The sequence below is a fragment of the Echiichthys vipera genome (assembly GCF_963691815.1).
Source record: "Echiichthys vipera genome assembly, chromosome: 5".
NCBI classification, from domain to species: domain Eukaryota; kingdom Metazoa; phylum Chordata; class Actinopteri; order Perciformes; family Trachinidae; genus Echiichthys; species Echiichthys vipera.
Genome location: NC_139830.1, coordinates 18938255 through 18960625, shown reverse-complemented (window position 1 = coordinate 18960625; position 22371 = coordinate 18938255). Strand labels below are relative to the sequence as shown.

The 22371-nt window shown below is 41.2% G+C and overlaps 1 protein-coding gene across 1 annotated transcript; it reads left to right on the top strand.

Annotated features, from left to right (window-relative positions):
• Positions 1 to 8082: 8082 nt before the first annotated feature.
• igsf10 (immunoglobulin superfamily, member 10) lies at positions 8083 to 22040 on the top strand (the record flags this gene model as incomplete). Its single annotated transcript, XM_083913703.1, has 10 exons — positions 8083 to 8174; positions 8485 to 8740; positions 11374 to 11503; positions 11852 to 12242; positions 13212 to 13982; positions 14123 to 16018; positions 16135 to 17766; positions 18391 to 19294; positions 20059 to 20425; positions 20508 to 22040. The coding sequence occupies exons 2-10, from the start codon at positions 8538 to 8540 to the stop codon at positions 22038 to 22040; spliced, it is 7827 nt and encodes a 2608-aa protein (XP_083769829.1). The 5' UTR covers positions 8083 to 8174; positions 8485 to 8537.
• Positions 22041 to 22371: the final 331 nt, after the last annotated feature.

Here is a 22371-nt window from a genome sequence, read left to right as displayed (position 1 = left end):
AACAGACCTGAAAACAGATATAACTTATACGTATAGGATGACCTCTTTCTCTGCAGGACAAGTAATGTTGCACTGAAATTTTCATCTAAACAAGTGGCTAAAATTCATACTGTGTGTTCAAATTGATTGATTGATTTATTAATTCAACTATCTTGCTTTAAGGTAAGATAATACTATTAAACTAGAGACCACCTTGTGGTGGGATCTCACCAGTTGCGGTGCCAAGGGGCGTAAAGTCAGGGGTACTTTTGGCACCCTTGCATTATCCCCATCCATCTTTGAGTTTGGCCTTCATTTTGATCTCCACTTGATATCTGTAAAATGTTTTGAGCTTGGTTAGCTATCGGACCAGAGGTTAAGGGGAGGGGGCATAGTCCCTTTTCTACTTTACAGGAACTGTGTGCGGTAGTTTTCGCCACACAACCACATTTTCCCATGATGGCACAGACCAAACAGTTCCTCTGTCACAGATGACAACAATGTTTACACCAAATCATTTCTCACTTGTTATGACTATGTAACATGACAACATGTCAAACGTGACATTTTTCTCATCACAAAATATTTCTCGATTTAGACAACTGCATGTCTTTTCATTCATTAGGGCCGTCTTTGAATTACACACAAGCTACAAACCAGCACACAAAATAAACAGATTTTTTAATTCACATGTGTGACCAAAAATTCATCTGGAGTAGCAGAGCGGTGGAGACCATTCAATTATTACCATGGTAACCCAATCATTGCGGTCACGGGAATAAACAAAGCAGTAAACACATGAGTTTACAACTCTCTGGAATGACACTGTGTTTTCCTGGCATGTTTACACTTACCAAGAATGAGGTCAGATCCACGCACACTAACACATGACATTTGTGCATACAACTGCACATCAACCAATGGCATCAAAATGATTAAAGGTGCAACCGAGTACAACATTTTGACCAAGGGCCAAAACAATGGTCAGAACAAAAGACGAAGTAGGGAATGGAAAATGTCTGTTTTGATCTGTTTTCTTCTCCCTGCAGTAAAAATAACTTCTGTTGATCAAAAACTGACTCACACGTTCCAGGCGGCAGTAAAGGATGCATGGAAAAAGACAAAAGGGAAAAAAGGGGGGGGGAGAACAAATGGCTCACTACATGAGCCAGTTTGATCCTTGCACTCCTTCATTGTACCCCACTGTGTTTTTCCGAATATGACCTGTAAAGAGAATAGGTTGAGCATGTTAAGCTGGAGCATAATTTACGAGCTGGATCTAAATAAAACGTGCACAGATCAGTATGAATGCACCAAAAATACAGACAGAGCAGTGAGTGCATCACAGCTGAAGGCTGAAAGCTTAAGTGACTACAAATGTTAAACCATACTGTTCACATAAGTTACGAACTCCCCCATCTTCAGCACTGATGTAATCTGCTGTATTAAAGCTGTATTGCGTTTCTCATTATCACATTACAAAAGACCAATGAAGCAAATGTCTCAGTACATTTACGTTCCACAAACACAATAATATAGACTTTTATATACATGGGTTTTTACAAATATTTTTCAGGTTTACTAGTAGCAAGACAAATTGTGTGCTTATGAGCAGACTTTAAGTGGAAGGCAAATTGACAGTTTAGCAATGCATACAGAGAAAAGAAAAAATACTGTTTATGTCTTTCTGTGTTGTTTGAAACAGCAAGCTGGATTCCTAAGAAACTACAGAGTGACCTCTAGTTTGACATCAAAAAAGAAAAACATCATTAGGGAGCGCAAACATTGTTGACACACTGCAGCCAACTAGTGGAAACAAATTGATTGGCTGTTAAAGGTGGGACTAATTGAAAACAGCCATTTAAAATACTGCTAATATGAATGTTTGTCACATAGCATATAGTACATTTTCAGTGAACAATCAAGGTCCATCTGCCCTCAATTCCACCTGTAAACACGGCGCTGTGATATAATTGGCCGAATTTATTCTATTCCCTTATCTGCCCTGACAGAAAAATCTGCACACACAGAGACACATACACACATAGGCAAACGGTAATAAGTCCGCCGACTGCTTCTTCCAGTCTATGCTGAGGACTCTGCAGCAGTTAGGAAGGGTTGGGTAAGGGATATTAAACATGACAAAGTTCAGCGGAGTTCAGTAGAGCACTCTCCTCAGAGGCCAATTGAATTAATTCACCCCCAGACTGTTGAATTCTGAAGAACAAAAAGCCAAAAACAAATTCAAACAGCTAAACAGAGTTTTGCCGGTATAGGCGGTATAGAAAATGAGAGGATAGGGAACTGAGTCGAAATCAATTACTTTTGTTTATCTCACTCTAGGTTTTTTTTCTGACCTCTGTTCTTGTGTATATTCATAAGGCTCATCTAGCGGTCCTCCCAGAATCTCCAGTGTTTCTTCACTATAATGAGCATTTTCTGTGTAGCCAAAACTCTTATCCCTATCGCTGTGATTAACAAGCTCACTGTCACAGAAGAGAGACAGTGACATATTTGGAAATCAGCAATGACCAGGTCAATGCCAAACAGCCATGTGGATTTCCAGGGCTCCAATAACATATCTGGGTAAAAATATCACCAAATTCCAAACTCTCCGAGCTCAGCAGAAATGCCAGAGTTAGACATAAGCTGTAAACTTGTACCAATACACTGCATGACATACTGCAGTGCCATATGGCCCAGTTCAACAAATCTCTCTTTTTTGAGTTCATGATGGAAATAAATAGGCTCATACAGTAGAATAAAAAAAGTAATAAAGGTTACTTCTTAAACATGAAAACTGTGATGTATGCCAATTGCACAGTGATGTATTTATTAATGAAGGAAATAATACAAATTGGAGATACTGGCTGATCATTTAATCAGTCCATCACACTATCACTACAATGCATGGATGAAAGTCTTGAGAGAAAGTTATTTTAATACAAATAGAGTGAGTCATTTCCTCGAGACACTTCAAAGAAAACTTCACACACACACACACACACACACACACACACACACACACACACCACACACACACACACACACACACACATTCATACGCACACACAATCACAAGAGGAAAAAGAATGTGTGAACTGTCACAGACTATGAATGTCAGCACAGATCATGTTTCTTAAAGCTCCAGGAGGTGTCACAGTGCACACTCAAGAACAAACACATTTAAAGTCTTGGTATTCAGGGTGGCAAGAATCTGACAAATGTCAAGTAAAATTTCAATGCAGATTAAAAAAGCCGTAACATCTGATTCTGACATAAATTAAAGTAGTCCTCACCATTGCGATTCAAATACAGATTGCAATAACTCCCAGATTGATTGACAGTGGTTTTTACAAACAGACAATTATTGGCCAACAATATTTCCACGTTAATGCTATAACTATGTGGATACACCTGTAACTGCTTAATAATACTATTAGAGTAATACTACCATTAATAAACATATACATCAAATTGTAAGCAAAAGTTTGTAAATTATGCATGATTTTAAAATTGTGCTGTGGTTTTCAAACTTTCCTGCTAAATTACCAGCAAACCAGTTTGTGACAAAAAGTGAAGTATAAGGAGACTAAATTATTTGAAAACCTGTTCTACTGTAGTCTGTTAGAAGCAACTGGGGCATATCTCAATTTGATGTAGTAGTGAAACATATGTAAACAATGCGCATGAGGCATGAAATAGACCCACCAAAAGATGGCCTTGTTCACAAAAATAATCACACATGTTTCTGACAATAGCATCTGAAGCCAACTGAGAGCAGAGGCTGTAGCTCCCTGACAAAAGGTCAAAGTCCTACAGGTAATGATCCGGGGAGCAGACTTTTAAGAGATGCTCACAGATAACCAGACAGTTGCTATTTTGAATCCCAAATGACTAGTTCACTGGACACTGGGGATTGCTAGGGCCAGGTTTCATAATAGAGCAATGTCTCATTGACGCCCATGTTAAACCGGCCATTTTCATAGCATAATTAAAACTTTTTAAGACCTGATACAAAAAACACATTCTAGTCTGTATGTCTAGGTCATATCTCCATGACAACAGTGAGGGGGGTGCATTTTTTTGTACCAGGCTAGTTTTAATTTTATTGGAGGTTAAGGTTTATGAATAATTAGGGGCACTGCTTCTTGAGTGACAGCTAGCTGCTGGCATTATTCATGTGAGGCCAAAAAAACTTGAAACAAACAAACAAGTACACATCTTTTTGACAGAGCCAGATATATTGTGAGCTGCTGCAGCATCCCTGTCTCACACAATAGTAGCAATGCCATGTCATGACCTGAAAGGTTACATCAGACTAACGACAGACAGCTGTTAACATGTGTGACTAAAGTCACTTTGGTCAGACGTGTCAAGAGAACTGGACTCCTTTTCATCAGTGCTGTTGAGAGTCTATGAAACCTGAGTCAGGACGTGTGCAGAAGTGAAGTCACAGAATTGAATTCCAGGAACTGGGTTTCTCTAAAACTCACATGTCACACAAACACTGACACTACCTATCTAAACAAAGAAAAAACACATTTTATTTCATTACTAACATTAACAGTACTTTTTGTGCATGCCCAGTGAGATGAAGACTCATTACATCAATTTAGAACTTCATACCATCCCTCAGGACAAGGAGCATCTGCAACCACATTATTCATTTGTGACATAAGGCTACAACCACAGGGAACCAATCTTTCATACTAGTGTTAGTAATACTAGTCTACTACAGTCAGGGATGAGCACACACTGAACAAACGGGCAGATTATGATATAAGGGTCAATAAACTGGTCACTCCCCCAAATCACACAAAGATGGATTCCTGTAAGTGAATCCACCAAAACAGATATCAGCATCCATCAAAACAATTACCGACAATTTGTGCAGCAAAGGCAAATAAACAGAGGAAAAATGCTAATTATGCCTGTCTGGAATGGTTGACTCAACAGTTGTGAAACCAAATTGTTGCTGGCCATTTCCCCTGCATCATTCATGATACCCAGGACCTTTAAAAATAAAGAAAAGAAAACTCCTGAGTTTATGTCTGTCCATGTGCTGGGCTTGCATTTTGTAATCCCTTTCTCAAACTACCGAAATGTAGGATTAAAAAATAATAAATACTGAATATTCGTACTTCACTTTGATGCCTATCAAAACTGTGAAAGATGTATTCTCTGTTTGTTTACCACTCTGTAAAACATGCTGCTTGAGCCAGCACACAACTGATGTTTAGACGCATAAACTTTAACTACGTTAATATCTTGTTTATCACAGTAGCCACAGAAGCACTTTGATTTAGACTTAAACCATGTGCAAGTTTACATTACTTTCTAATGTAGACAACTAATTGTGTCTAATTAGAAATATTGATTGGTGTGAAGGAAAGAAACAGAATAAAATAAAAATCTGCATATCAAAAGACAATCCCACGTTAGGAAAAACATGACAAGGGTGTTGAAAGAGCGTTTCATGTAAGGTGATATGTTTTTTTTTCTAAACCACACTATTCCTGTCATTCACCTCCCACAGAGGTGGGCCCCCAGTCATAACCGAGCAGTGAGTGTGAGGAGCTGAGGCCAATACCGTATGTGTCTACAGATTCCTCAGAGCCTACCAGCTAGCTGTGACTTTTACCAGCTGACCCATTCCTCCACATCCCCTTCAGCCCACACTGAGAGTAGACAGAAGAAGAGAGCAATATCAATTTATCATTTCCAGTCAGTGAGGGGATAAACTGTGTATGCAAACACGTGGAATTTCCTTAAGTTAAACAACATGCTGCAGAATCAAAGTAAGCCACCAAGAATCACAAATTTACCTCCAGAACATTTTAAGTATTTTAGCTTGAAGAATAATACAGCTGCCTCTGTAATACTCCATCATCTGGAATAAATTAAAACCAAAGGGAAACTGTTTCCTTGGCAAGAAAAAAACATGGACCAGATTCAACTTTGTGATTAGCAGAATCCCAAACAAACAAATCACATTGTGCTGGCCACAAATACAAATACAAACACACAAAAAAACCTGTTACAAGCTATGTATGCTCATCTCTTCTCATCTTTCTCTCTCTCTGTCCACTCTTCGACCCTTTGAGCCTCTTGTCACTTTAAATTAACATCTCTAAAAAGAGGTTTGACTCTTCAGCTATAATGACGACTTGGATTAAGACATAATTAACTCTACTATGTGCCTTCCTAAAAGTTCTGCTCTATTAGCAGAACAAATCCACTTTGATTGGGATTTAGAAACAGGCATGAAATCCTGCATAATTGAATTGAGTCTTGTTTGTATTGAGATTGTCTTTGAGAGAAGAGAATAGAGAATCCCTAAAACCAACTAAGTTGTTAAGCGAATCATGTGTGGCTATCAACAAGCCTCTGAAAATATAGGATTACTGCAATAGTCCTCTATAAGGGCTGTTGGTAAATCAAGAGAATGTGTTATTGTCAGTGACTGTTGCATTACTCTTCATTAAGAGAAACAACAGCTACAGCTAAATAATTGAACTTCTTGGTTTCTGGCTGAGAAATATGACAAACAAAAAAAATCTGATTTAAGCATCAGTGAGGCAGGCAGAGAAGAGGAGGGTAGAGAAGGGAAGAGGAGAGAAGAACGGAGAAGAGTTGTCCACATGTGTTGGTGTGTTGTCCAGATGTTCAAGTAAACAAGCCTGTGACCTGAAGTCATGCATCCCCATGAATCCTTATTCCATGTAAATTGTAAGTCCGCCGACACATTTGAAATTAAGTTCAGATCGTTTTGGTTATTCCTCTGTGGTCTAAATATGACTGCAAGTTTAAACAGACATGTCCTCTAACGTACAGTTACTGTACCACTAATGGCAGCATGTGGAGGAAAAGTCTTTGCCTCAAAGGCTACGTTCTCACTGCAGGTCTTAATGCATAATTCCGATTTATTATTAAATTCAATTTTTTGTTTGGCTGTTCACATTACGTCTTTAAATGTGGCCTGTCTATGGATTGCTGTGTGAACAGCTCACACTCCTGAAATCACTCCACAACAGTGTTTACGGAAGCGAACATGGCAACGGCATCCAGTATTGTAGTTCTTTATGTCTTAAAACAGATCGGTTACAATAAGACCCTTCAAGTCTAGCTTGCAACGAAGTGTCACCCCAAATACTAATGAGGTCTAAAACGTCACTATCCCTCCACTGGCCACCTGCTGTTCCTGGCTCCGATTCAGTACCACATTTAAAAGTGGCCTAATTCTGATTTGAAAATGTCAGATTCACACTGTCAAAAGTAAATCAGATATGGGTCACATATGAGCGAAAAAAATCGGATTCGGGTCACTTGTAGCTGCAGTGTCAGCGTAGCCTAAATGTGCTGATTCATGGGCACAAAGGGACTCATTGAATTCAACAAATCAGTCAAAATATTAGGATTTTGGAAAAACACAAAAATTGACACCCACATGCCTGGAATGGTGGTTGGTTTGTTGTTATAAGAATAATACACAAACAAAAAAATGAGATTCATACGGTGGAAAAAATAAAGTAAAATGCTTATTTAGCTAATCTGAAATGTACTGTATTTTTCCTTAACCTCTATGACTGAAGGATACTTTCATCTGAAAGAGATGAAATCAAATCAAAGAGTTTGTAGGATAAAGAAGCATGGAGCACTTGTTATATCATCTCCAAATTTAATCATGTAGAGTAGGCTAGTATCTATTATTATAATAGAGAGGCAAGTTCAAGCACACATTAATTCAGGAGCTAATGGGCCTGCCCTTAATCACATTTAGATTCTCCTTCTAAAATGTGCTTCTGTCCAAAACAATTTGGTGACCTACTTCTAAAACTTAATCAAATAAATTTAGTGTATTATTGTCTTGGCAGCAATGAATAATCTTGGTATTCCAAGCAGACCACTTCCACGAGTAGGGTATGTCATAGTTGCAGTTACTCTGGGATTACATTACAGCAGATTACGGGGGTGGGGGAGGGGTGGGGGCGGAGGAGACCAAAGTGTGCTCCCGGTTTGCAGGCGCTCACACAGAAATGACTCCCGTCCCTCTGCTCCTCAGGTACAGCGGACTCAGCTGACGAATCAAACTTGAGAACTACTGACTACCGTGGACTGCGGACCTTTTACTCTTTCATCGCGACTTTTACACTATAACAACTGAAGCAGTTATATCTGTTCAAGTACCGTAGGTAATTCAGATTATTGGGGGTTTTTTTGTTGTTTTTTTTTGCCGTACTATCAATGTTATAGGCTACATTATCCGATAGTTTTACAATTTTACACAATATTTTGCGTGTGACGTTTTTCTGTTTAACTTTATTACAATCCTATGTGTGCTCTTATCATATATTTCCCTTGTGATAAATAATATTATTATTAATAATAATAATAACCACCCAGCGTTACAATATGCTAATAAAAACCGTTTTATGACTTTTATGATTATAGTTTGTTCCGTCTATCCATCTATTCGGAGTAACGATGTGCTTCTCTCTCCAGGTGGGTTTTATTAATGGTTCAGGACTGAGTCTACCCCCTCTTGCCCATGCACAATGAGTGTGAGCAGCTGCAGCGCTTCATACCTGTGGAGGTGGCTGTTTAAGGCTCTGTTGTTCTTGGCTGCTGCGCTGCCGACGAGCGGTGACTGCCCCAAGGCATGCGCCTGCTCCGTCCCCAGTGAAGTGCACTGCACCTTCAGATACCTGACCGCAATACCTGACCACATCCAGCCAGCTGTGGAAAGAATTAACCTCGGGTGAGCTTGAGTCTTCTTTCCAGTTTGTTTTTTTTAGCAGATTGTGATTGAACTACACATACATCTGGGGAGAAGACTGGTTTTATTGTTTGATTTAAAACCCAGACTGTCAGGTTATAAGCAGGGATAACATTACAAAGAAGTTAACTGTTACCAGCCCCTAAGAGTTTAAACCATAAAGTTATACATGTCACTGGTAGTAAAGAAAGTTACTATCAAAACTGAAAACAAATGCAGTCAAAATCACCACTTTCCTCTTTTGACCAGCTTCTATTAACTAGCCTCCCACAAATACGATGTTATTAAATGTATGTTACTGGTGTTATGTGTCCACTTTTGTGTCTCTTGCTCTCAAATGTCAATGTGCATTTAAAAACTACTGTGAAACATAAAAAATAGACTATGGCACCCCTTGGGGCTGTCCTCCAGGTAAACGGGTTTTTTGTTAGTTTTTTCTATCGGCCTTACATGATAGTGATAAAAGAGATGTGTCATTAAGTGTGTTGCAGTGTTTCCCCAGGTAACACATTTTAAAGATATGAACATATTATAAAAGCTTATGTCTACACCGTTTCAAGACCATGCACACCTACAGTATGTTACGCCCCTACAGGTGTTTTCACTTAATTTGCCTGATTAATCCTCTTCTCAAGGTTTGGTCAGACCAGAACTTTTCTTACTTGTGACTGGGGAAGTCCCCTACTTAAAATGTTCATAGTCGAATCTGAAATGTCACGTCTTGCCTATAGTCGACTAATTAACAAATCAGTTTATTTTATTGATTTATTTATTTTTCCTCTGATCCGTGCTGCGCGGTCATGCGTGTCAGGCAGAGTTACTGAGAGATGTGATTTCTGACAGGGGAATCTTATTAAAAGTATTTGTTAACAAAATGCTTTTTGTTTGTATCTCTCTTTGACAATAGCTGACGGTATATTTAGAACTGTAGTTTCACTTTTCACTTTTCATTTTCAAATTAAATTATGTTAATGGCAGACTGTTGTATTTCTGGCGCCCAGATAGATTTAAAGCCCAGCCAAGATGCGCTCTGATGATGCCGGATCCTGGATAGTACATCTTAGTCTACGAGGGGAGGGGGTTAATCCCGCACACTAAGGAGATCGGCACATGAGTTGTTTTCACATTTTTAGCAACATTATTTATTAATAGGCTTATATTTATACCCAAATAGTCTATTTGGAATGGTTTATTGGGAGAAACCAAGCATCTATATGTAGCATCAGACATTCAGCACCCCCAGAGCCAGAATGAAATAATCAATTTTTTCGTAACCACATTTTGCGCATTTTGCACGATTCCACTGTGAGATCTATGTGGTCTCATGGGAGGGCGTATAAATAGCACGCCACTTTTCATGACTTTCATGACTTTTCGCATGTCTACGCATATTAAGCTTTTCGCGTGTCATTTAACGCCCGTAGTTCCCCAGGGTTAGGGTTAGGGTCAGGGTTAGGGGTTAGGGTTAGGGTTAGGGTCAGGGTAAGGGTTAGGGTTAGGGTTAGGGCATTGCACGCTCGTTATTTCAGCCATCCTTCACATGAAATATTGATTTAAAAACAACCCTCTGACAGAAAGCTCCACCACTTCGTATTTCTCCGGAAAGTAGCGGAGAAATACGAACACGTGGGTTTTCCCTCAATGACATTTGTGCGTCAAATGACAACGCCATCTCTGCACTATACAAGTCAATTGAGACTACATGGCGTGAAATGACACGCAAAAAACATGATATGCGTTGTAATTATACGCAAGATGGCTTGAGAGAAATAGCGTGTCATTCACACGCCTTTTGGTGAGACCAGGCTGGTGAGATTGGCAGTAGAATCAGGCTCCTCGGATCAAAGTGTTGAATAGTCGACTATTAGGGGTCACCCCTACATACGGCATTGACTTATTGGATGTACTGTATGGCCTGTGCCTGATTCCTGTCTCCCGAAAAAAAAAAACTCAAACCAAAGTTAAACCTGAGAAGATGTCTATATATGCCACAAGTGTGTGGTGAAGTAAGAGATTATAGATCTATTGATGGTGAAAAAATAAAACAAGTATGTTTCATTAAGAAAATACAATAACTTGTTGTATATAAGTAAAATGTAAGCGTTGCCTTAATCACAAAGTGTATATATATATAATTAATATAGAAATAAGCGAATATTTTCAAATTTCCTATCAGAAAGAGTAACGATTAAAGTCATGAATGTATATATAGGCTGGAATTAGTAACTAGTATAAAACCCTGCACCGTAGCACACTATTTCAATATTAAAGATTCACCCACACAGGTGTTTTCACGTATGTCTCTGATAAGATTTCTCATGACTGTGTGTGCATATACAGACGGTGCTTAATTGACATCCCCCCAAACATTTTAACCTGTTAATGCAGGGCGGCTTAAACTCAATAATGTTTTGCGTAAGAATATACATAGTGACATTATCAACCATGAACTAGCACAGCTCATCTGGAATACTAAAAGTGTAAAAAACACTTGTGTGGGTGTGCAGGGCTTTAAATTCAAATGTTTTTATTGTTCATTAACTTCCATGAAATAGTATTTGTTGTGTTTGAACTGATAAGATGATTTTTTTCTTTTATCTTTTCTCTGCTTTTAGGTACAACAGTATAAGTGCCTTGAGAGAAAATGATCTTTCCGGACTTGAGAACTTAGAGTTATTGATGCTGCATAGCAACACTATACACAGTATTGACGACAGAGCCTTCGAAGACCTCAAGTCCTTACAGGTAAAATCATGTGTTTGTCAGTCTCACAGATTACACACCTGTTTTCTTTAAATACAATTTGGCTGTACAAAATATCAGTCCAGTATCTATAATATTATAACACAATCCAGTACTTCAGCACCACAAGCTATGGACATTTTAGAGCTGCTTAAACTCCTCTCTGGCAGAGTCGTCACACAAAAAACACCACTAATTCCCAAAAGGAGTACCTGCAGGGCTTTGGTTTCATTATATTCCACTTTTATTTATTTTGTATAAAGGATTATTTTGCTCTCTTGTCAACATTTCATGGTTTCTCTCAAAGAAAGGGTTGTTGTGTGGTCATAATTCTCAATCGTGTTATCACAGGTCCTAAAGATGTCCTTTAATAAAGTAAAAGAAATCAAGAAAGAGACGTTCAAAGGCCTGGGCAGTCTGCTGAGACTCCACATGGACCACAACAACATTGAGTTCATCAGCCCAGAGGCTTTCTATGGCCTGACCAAACTACAATTGGTCCATCTGGAGGGTAACCACCTCCAGCAGCTCCACCCAGACACATTCATCACGCTAAGACACAGCCAGGTGTTCAAGGTGTCCTCAGTAAGAAGCATCTACCTGTCGGACAATATCCTCACCACTCTCCCTGAAGATATCTTCTCAGGCTGCAGCCAGTTAGAGAACCTCTTCCTTCATGGCAACCCATGGACATGTGATTGTCGCATAAGGTGGTTCTCAGTGTGGGCACAGAGAAACTTAGGTGAGGAGTGCATGTTTGCTTTGGAACAGTCTGAAGGTATAAAGCAAAACAACTTGATCTTATCCTTTGTGACGCTATATATGCTAGCCACTTTTTAATAGGACACATCTGATAACTGGTTGAAAACTGCAATAGTAGTTTAATAGGTTATTCTACTCAGACTTAAAGTGCTATGTTACAAGTAATAGTGCATGGAATTGTATCCAAAGCAAGAAGGTCATATTGTAAGGTATTGCACAGACATACCTAGAGGCAGAGATCATACCTTCTTATCATAAGGGCTACAGAAAAAAATAAAGACACAGATGAACAAGTTTTATCATCCTTTCATAACTTGGCTAATGTAAAAGTCATCTCATGAATTACAATTCTGTATGATGATGATGATGATGATGAAGAGGAGGAACAGGAGGATTTTTTGTGGTGCATAGGTTTTACTGATCAGTTTTAGTTTGGCTGCCCCATAATGTGTAAACTGTCCATTTTCTAAAGCCCAGTTCAGACCAAAGATTTGCGACGTGACAAAACGTTTTAGAATGTCGAGTGAGCAATACAATGAATAAGGAGAGCGAACGCCAGAAAAAGCCGGAAAAAAAGCAGTGAATCAGTGAAATAAAACGATATTTTTGCTGTTTTATCACAACTAGAAATACAGCTGTAACAAGTATCTTACAACCTCTGTCCTCATTTATATTTTATAATGCTACAAAATATATCCAGATGTATCTACGAAAAAAAGTGCCTGGAAAGTCGGATGTTAGAACGGAAGTACAGAGAGGCGTTGCTAAGGAGATGATACACCGTCTCGCCTCCTCTCATTCGTATAAACTGGCAGGTTACAGAACGTTGCAGACTTGCACATTGCAAGTAGTTGCAAGTTTTAACTCGTCTTTTTGCGAATCTTTGGTCTGAACTGGGCTTTACATGCAATCAACTAAACACTACACCATTCCATTTAAATGTTTCCAGGTGTGCTAAAATGCAAGCGAGACAGAAGATATCCGAGAGGTCAGCTGTGTCCTGTTTGTAAAAATCCTGCCCCTTACCACAGCAGACCTCTATCCCTTCTCCACAGTGATGCCTTCACTTGTACCAAACCTTGTATCCAACCCCATCTAAAGCAGAAAAACATCAGCCTTGATGAGGGGGACTTTACTCCAGTTTCCCCAAAGGACTTTATTGCCCCATTAGGCTCCATAAAAATGAACCTGACGGACCAGTTTCACAATGATGCCAGTCTGTCTTGCATCGTCCAGAGGCCATCTACTTTTGAAAACTTAACACAAACCTTTGAGGAGGAGAAGGAGGGAAACAATGTCACTGTGCTTACTGCTGGCATAACTACATATTTGGTGTGTAACATTGACTATGAACACATACAGCAGCTATGGCAGATTCTGGCCGCCTACAGTGACTCTCCCATGACGCTGGAGAGAGGCTTAATGCTGGCCAGAAGCCCAGAAATGGTGTACAAGTATATTCAGGTGAAAACAAAAGAGGGACACGAAGGTATCCAGACAAACATAGAGGCTGAGATTCAAGCCTCCCCTGCATGGTTGATGCAAGGAGAGGTGAACTTCCAGCTTGATCGCACGACTACCACTTACTCTACTTTGCACATAAAGTACCAGTCTGTGGTCAACCTACGGGTGGAAAACACATCACCTAAGAGGGATCGTTATTCCTGGACCATGATCAAGAAAGATAATCAAACTACGACGGAGCACACTGTAATTACAGGTGGGAGATGAAGATAAATTCTTAATTGCAGATTTGACCTTCACTTTTGTCTACATTTACCTATTATTAAACTTAAATGATGCATAAACAGTACTGATGATAATTCCTGTAGTAAAAAATATATTTTGTTATTAACGCAGGTGGTGTGGCGCAATTGAGCTGTCAAATCCGGGGTGAGCCAAAGCCTTTGTTGGAGTGGATTTTACCAGATGGAAGTAAAGTCAGAGCTCCATACTCCAGTGACGACAGGAGGATCATAATTACTGCAGAAGGGAAGCTCACTCTACGGGGCGCAGATGCCTCAGACACTGGCCTCTACCGGTGCATCAGCACAAACTACCTGGATGCTGACATCCTTGTCTTTCGAGTGACAGTTCTTTCCCCTGATGTTGAGGAAGCTGAGGTCAACGGTGTCCAACTCTCACAGCCACTGGGTGAAAATCTGGCTTTGGACTGTAGCTCCTCAGGAAGTTCAAAGGCCTCAGCACAATGGGTACTCCCCGATCACTCAATACTGGACAAGTCTCATGGGAACAGGAAAGTGTATGAGAATGGAACCTTGCTGATCCAGGGTCTCACAGCGAGGGACAGAGGATTTTATAGGTGTTTGGTTTCTAATCACCTGGGAGCTGATCTGCTTGTGTCTCAGGTGACAGTGACTGGAGAAACATCTGGTAAGGTGACAGTTTTGGACAGTGAGGGATCAGGGATGGAAATTAAAGACAAGGTTGATCCAAGCTTGGCTGAAAACAAATTCACCCTCAATAAGATCCCCTCTTCCAGCCCCTCTGACAGAACTAGTCAGGAATCCAGGACCATCACCTCGGATCGACCTTACCCCAGACTCGGGTTAAAGGGTAGAGAAGATGCTGCAGGTAAACTGGGACAGAGAAGGAGAGGGCCAGTCAGCAACCGACGGATCTGGAGTAGTAGGGTGTTTGATAAAGCTTCCAGGAAAGTGGACCCACAGAAATTTGCTGAATTCATGAAAAAAGCTCAAGATGGACCAAGAATAAAGACTGGCACAGAGAGAGAGAGGGTTAAATATGAGGACTCAAACACCGGTGTTTCTGGTGATGGTGAAATTGACTCGAGTGAGGATCACAGTGAAGATAATCTCATTATTGTGCCAGGGCTAGTTAAACCAACCACAGATAATCCACAGACAGGTAGAATATATGTCAGGCAGCCTGAAACTATAACAACCACACAGACAGGTCAGGGTAGTAATGTAGCAACAATGGGGGCGCATCGAACTGTTGGCATGGAAACCACAGTCAGCAATCACATTAATTTAAGTCAAGTGACAGCAAATACAAACACACCATCAACAGAGTTATATATGCAGTCAGATTCTACACCAATTAAATTCACATTCACACACAATCCATTAGAAAAGAGCAACACTCAACACACAAGTGATGCAGTTACAGGATATAACACATTTTCACACAGCGCAGGCCTTTCCAGCTTTGATGAGACCACTGCATTGTACACCTTGAAAAAAGCTACCAAGCCAGGCTCAAACAGGCACCCGGTCACTCTCCAACTTACTGTGACAGACACGTCACAAGAAACTCAGCTCCAATTCTCAGGAGAACAACCTGCAGAGCCAGAGACGTCCACTGGGGCAGCACTGTCATTTACCACAGACCCTCATGTCACTCCAATGAGGGATGGCCCAGGCCCAGTTGATCTGGTCGTTCACACATCCACAGACCCAGAAAGCCGGACGACATTCACAGCTGTCACCACCACAGAGAGACAGGAAGATGAGATAACCTTCCACACTACCCAAACAATCAAATCCCCACGCCTGCCTGCAGGATCTACCATCATCTCCCGACAGCAGATCCATATTATCCCAAACAAGAACAGCAGGAGGGGGGGGCGCAGAAGGACTTTCCAAGGCCGTAGAAGGATCATTAAACCCAACAGAATCACTGACATACAGTCATTTATCAATAAACTCAAACAGCCCCCCCTGAAGAGGGAAGGGAATGCAACAGTGCCCTATAGAATTGAACTGACCACAGGTAAGCAACGTTTTTTGTTAGCAAAAAAAAGCATTATTGTTTTGCTTTAATGTTAAGCCTGTTCGTCTTTTCCAGATGTTTTGTATCTGTATTTTATTTTCCTTTTTTCCCTTCAGACTGTGACTGTGATGAAGACAAAAAGAAGACAGCAACCATGGATATGCAGGTGGTCACACCAACTACATCTACCTCCAGTTCATCTTTAGGTAGTACAGAGAGACCTGCTTTTACACAAAAAACTTCAGCTTTTACCACAAACTATCACATTACATCAAATGCCCCCTTCACCCATACAGAGTCTAGGCCAGAATCTTACAGTGGCTACATGGCCTCTGCTGATGCCCCTGAGTTTGACCCGACAAAATATCCATTTTTGACCACAAATAACAGAACGACAGCTGCCACCACAACCGATACTACAACCACTTCTAAGGTTATCCGTGGAAGAATTCCATGGAACAGGCTGTTTGGAGGCAGAGAGAGGGAAAATATACTGGGCAGGCTAAGGAAGCCATCCATCACCCAAAAGACATTAACTACAGCTGAAACTACAACAATGACCCCGGCCACAACCCCTGCTGCCATGCCCACCACCAATGCAAACTCCCTTTCTGAACCTGAGACTCTGGCACCATCCAGACACACAGAGAGCAAAGAGGGTTCATTAGATGATGATTATGGAATTTTTCCCTCTGCAGATTTTGAATTCACAACATTGCGACCCAGCTTTCACCATCTAACCAGCCCGTCCTTTTACTCGAAGTCCGCCACCACTGCTGAAACTACACCAGAATCACAAACTCTACCTTCCCCACCTACTGTCAAACCACCTTCAGTTGGAGATCCTGATGAATCCTTATCATCTGGGTCTGGGGGACTCCCTGATAATTGGGTTTCAATCAGACAGAGGCCTGGTGGGAAAAGAGGGCAGCAAGGGCGAAGAAGAAGACCCTTAAGGGACAGGAGACCTTTCAAGAAACCTGCAATCACTAAATTAGACCCTTCTAACATAAGTAAGGGTTTAACTACAACTATTGGAACTACAATACAGGCGACTACACTACCGCAACGGACAATTCCACACTACAAACCTCTTTATACACAATCTAGGAAAGATGACAGAACTCCAGTAGTTGTTTCCACTGACCAAACATCAAAGGAGGAAACTGAGTTATATGAGGAATTTGACTGGAGCACATCTAGCAGTTTACAAGCCTATACTACAACCAAGACACCTTTGATCCCTTCAACCCCAATTACCCCCACCACCACATTCATGCCAATTACAACAAAAGTGACTTACACAACAAGGCGAACCAAAGTCCAAAGCAACATCAGACTGCCAACACAGAAGAACAGTAGTCACACCACTGGTAGGCCACCAGCAAGTAGAATCAGACCTACTGTGCAGAGTAGTGGTGCCAGAGACAGTGTAGATAAACACTTTGAAACAGTGACCATCCTTACAGCCGAGCAGGGATATACAAACACCGCTGTCCCACACAAAAACATAGGCACACAAAATGTCATCTCTAGTGTTTATAATCATTTTGCTGGCAATGAAGCTACAAGTGGCAATATCGCTGGGTTTGAGTCCACTACAAAGGTCATGACTAGCAAACCTAAGATAGTTGGAGGCAATGCAGCCAGCTTCACCGTGTTATCCAACTCAGATGCTTTCCTGCCATGTGAGGCTGTTGGAAACCCTCAGCCAGCCATATCCTGGAAACGCTTCTCCTCAACTACAGGTACAAGAAAATAATTAATCTGTTATTATCATTTTAGAAAAAAACTATATAGAAAAGGTTCAGGTGTAGAGCAAACATCTTTTAAAAGCCAAGTCAAAACCGTGTTCTTTATTTTCAGTTGCAGCTGTAACCAATATTTAGGATTTGGTAATGCTAAGTAAATGAAAGTGAGATAACTGTAATGTTTTCAGATGTCAAAGAGCAGGGAGCACAGTGTTGAGTCTTTAATTTGACAAGGGGTTCTGACATACTATACTGTATGTTGTTGTAACGTTGTCTTTGAGCATTTTTGTATTATCCTTGTCTGTTTTACTAAGATTAGAAGTGTGTGTGTGTGTGTGTGTGTGTGTGTGTGTGTGTGTGTGTGTGTGTGTGTGTGTGTGTGTGTGTGTGTGTGTGTGTGTGTGTGTGTGTGTGTGTGTGTGTGTTATTTGGAATTTTAGATATAATTTAATACAATGAGAATATAGTAGTCGCAATAAGGAAGGCAGGGAATTTTAAGAAGTTACTTAATGTGATGCTGTGGTTGATTTTTCTTTGTCAGTAATGGTGCAAATGCTGTTTTGTTGTATTACTGTAATATCATTTATTGGTTGTTTTTTTTTGATCTTTCTCTCTCTTCAGGAAGCACTGTTACTGTTAAGGGGAGGATGGGAAAGTTTGAGGTGTTGAGCAATGGCACGCTGTTGATCCAAAATGCCAACATTAAGGACCGTGGCCAGTACATCTGTCTAGCTGAGAATGATCATGGATCAGATAAACTTCTTGTCACCCTCTCTGTGGTGGCCTACCCGTCACGCATCCTGGAACCAAAAATGCGGGAGATAAAGTCTCATGCAGGAAACACTGTGGAGATGAAATGTAAAGCAGAGGGTCGGCCCACACCCATGATTTCCTGGATACTGGCCAACCGAACCCAGGTCAGAGGTCAGAATACAGAGAAGGGAAGGGTATCAGTATCTGTTGAGGGGACTCTGGTAATTGAGCAGGTGTCTGTTTATGACAGAGGTAATTACAAATGCATCGCCAGTAATCCAGCTGGAGCTGATACTGCTACAGTCCGTCTGCAGGTGGTGGCAGCTCCCCCAGGTATTTTGGAGGAGAAACGACAGCAGGTGAAAGTGGGTGTAAGCCAGAACTTGTGGCTACCTTGCACTGGTCAAGGCAGCCCTCAGCCTACTATTCACTGGGTACTCCGTGATGGGTCAATGGCACAGTCTAACAGACCATCCAGAGACACAAAAATATCAGTGTATGGGAATGGTACTCTACATATTAAGGACGTGACTCCAGCAGACAGTGGCAAATATGAATGCATTGCTACCAGCTCTACTGGCTCAGAGAGGAGGGTGGTGACTTTGACAGTAGAGAGGCAAGAGACTGCCCCTCATATAGTAGAGACATCTCAGCGCATGACAGTGTTGTTCTTTGAGGACCAGCTGAGACTAAACTGTTCAGCTACAGGAGACCCTAAACCTAGGATCATCTGGAGGCTGCCCTCTAAAGCTTTGGTGGACCAGTGGCACAGGTAAAAATGCCTTGATCATTTTAAATAGGCACACCTGCTCTTTAGCAGAGCTTGAGGCTACTCTAACACATATATTGTTAGGGATAATTGTATGTAAAATACTGTTAATTTTAACATTTAACATTGTGGTCTAAGGTTTCCAAATTCCTAATTTAAAGTTTCTTTCATTGACCGTTTCTATGACCTCCCTGACTGTAATATCAGAGTAGGAAAAAAAGCTAAGGAAAGTAACAGAAAGGTTGTTATTAGTTACACATGGCAGTACAGTGGCAGGGCATTGTTTTTCAAGTTATGCCCAGGCCTTGGCTGGGTTCATTGGTCAGTTCATAAAACCTGTACTCTCTAAGATATCAGCCACAATCTTTTCATCTTTCCATTTTTTTTCATGTGGTTCCGCTTTGTTTTATTTCCGTAATATACAAATTATTTGCTGTTATTTTGGAAATAACTGTGATGTGTGGAAGCACAAGAAAATTCATGCCATATGGAATTATTTTTCAAAATTAGTTGATAACACACAGACATAGAGATACAACTATATGGATTATGCAGTCGATATATTACCATAACTGCCGGCATCGCTCTCAGAATTCTTTAAATAATAGTTTTAGAACAGTACAGAAACATATACAGGGGCAATTATTTGTGTTATTTGTCCTTGTCATGCACTATAGTGAATTGTGATCACTTGTTTTTGATCAAGCTTTATTCCGTCCAACAAAAAATACTAAGTCTTTCTAATTTTCTCTCATGTATTTTTTCAGGATGGGCAGCAAAATTCAGGTCCTGGATAATGGCACTCTTATTGTTAGCAGTGTGAGTGATAAAGATGCTGGAGATTATCTATGTGTGGCACGGAACAAAATTGGTGATGATCTCCAACTCATGAAGGTCAGAGTGTCAATGAAGGCAGCCAAGATAGAGCTGAAGCTCTATGGAAAGAAGCAGGTACCCTATGGGAATGACTTTAAGGTTGACTGTAAAGCCTCTGGAGCACCAAAGCCAGAGATCTCCTGGGGTCTACCAGATGGTACAGTAGTCAACAGCGCTCTTCAGTCTGATGTCAGAAGTGGAGGAGGACGAGCAAGGCGCTATACACTTTTTGACAATGGAACTCTCTACCTAAACCAGGTATGCAATATCATGGAATCTTCATCCATAAATCATAAAAAACTTTGCAAAAGATTTACATCACGGTGTTGTGCTTCTCCAGGTTGGTATGTCAGAGGAAGGAGACTACACCTGCTATGCTGAGAACCAGGTGGGCAAGGATGAGATGCATTTACATATCACTGTGGTTACCGCTGCCCCTAGGATACGTCCAAACAAACAGACATATGCAAGAGTGAAGCCTGGAGGGAACATCCGCTTTGATTGTGAAGCACTTGGGGAGCCCAAACCCAAGATCCTGTGGATGCTACCCACCAACGATGTCATTGCCGCATCTAATGAACGCTACCTAATGCATGTCAATGGCTCCCTGGATATCAGGGATGTGAAGCTTGTTGATGCTGGGGAGTACGTTTGTATGGCTCGTAACCCTGCTGGAGAAAATAGAAAAGTCTACAAGCTCGATATAGAAGGGAATCCACCAGTGATCAATGGCTACCGACAGAACAGGACTGTAATCAAAGAGGTAGCTGCTAAATACTCCAGGAAATTAATAGACTGTAAAGCAGAGGGTGATCCCAAACCAACTATCACTTGGATTATGCCTGATAACATCTTTCTGACTGCACCATACTTTGGCAGCAGGATTAATGTCCACCACAATGGCACATTAGAGTTTCGCAATGTGCGGCCGACTGATACAGCTGAGTTCATCTGCATGGCAAGGAACGATGGAGGAGAAACCGTAATGGTAGTTCAGTTGGAGGTGAGCAGTTTACTCCGAAGACCAATCTTTAAGAACCCATTCAACGAACGTATTGTGTCTAGAAATGGGAAAACCACTGTTCTGAACTGCTCTGCTGATGGATACCCAAAGCCTGAGATCACTTGGACTCTGCCTAATGGAACACGGTTAACTGGTGGCCTCCACGTAGGTAACAATGGGACTTTAGTCATCTACAATCCTGGCAAAGATGATGCTGGGAAGTACCGCTGTGGTGCCAAGAATTTCATGGGCTACATAGAGAAGCTAATTATTTTGGATGTCGGACAGAAGCCTTACATCTTGACAAGGCCTAGGGGTATCATACGCAGTGTGTCTGGAGAACCTCTCTTCCTCCATTGTCTCTCTGATGGGAGTCCCACACCCAGGATCTACTGGACCATTCCTGGAGGCCACACTCTTACTCGGCCTCAAGTCCTTGGGCGCTACCAGTTATTAGAGAATGGTACTTTGGTTGTTCAAGATACAACTCTCCATGACCGAGGGAACTACATCTGCAGGGCACGAAACGATGTTGGCGAGGCTGTGCTCACTGTCCCTGTTGTTATAATCGCCTACCCTCCACGGATCACAACAGGGCCACCTCCCAATGTAAAGGCTTTGACTGGGACACCTATCCAGCTCAACTGTGCCGCCATTGGAATCCCCAAGCCAGAGATCACATGGGAGTTGCCCGATCGATCAGTTCTGTCAGCGGCAGAACAGGGCCGGCCTATGGGTAGCGAGCTGCTCCACCCCCAGGGCACACTTATCATTCAGAGGCCCAAAGTCTCAGACGCTGGTACATACAAGTGCCTGGCCAAGAACCACCTAGGTACAGACTCAAAGGTCACATATGTACATATATTGTGAGAAAAAGACAAGACAGGGGAGGAGGGGGCATATTTGAATGTAATAATTAACAGACACTAGTGGTACAGTGCATGTTTTCTCACACAAATTTTGAGTTCCCCGGCTTGTGGAATGTTATTTAAAAAAGTGACAAATGTGGATTTGAAAAATAAACAGAGAACAAGAAGAGAAAAGAAACAGACAAAACATGTTTTTTTAACTGGAAAACCCAGCCTGGGGCTAGAAGGTTGTTATTGTAACCTTGCTAACTGGGTGTCTGGAAATTTAAAGGGGGTTCTCATTTGGGATGGTTCTCATGGGAGCAAAAGGGACAGTGCATTGTGTCAAACTT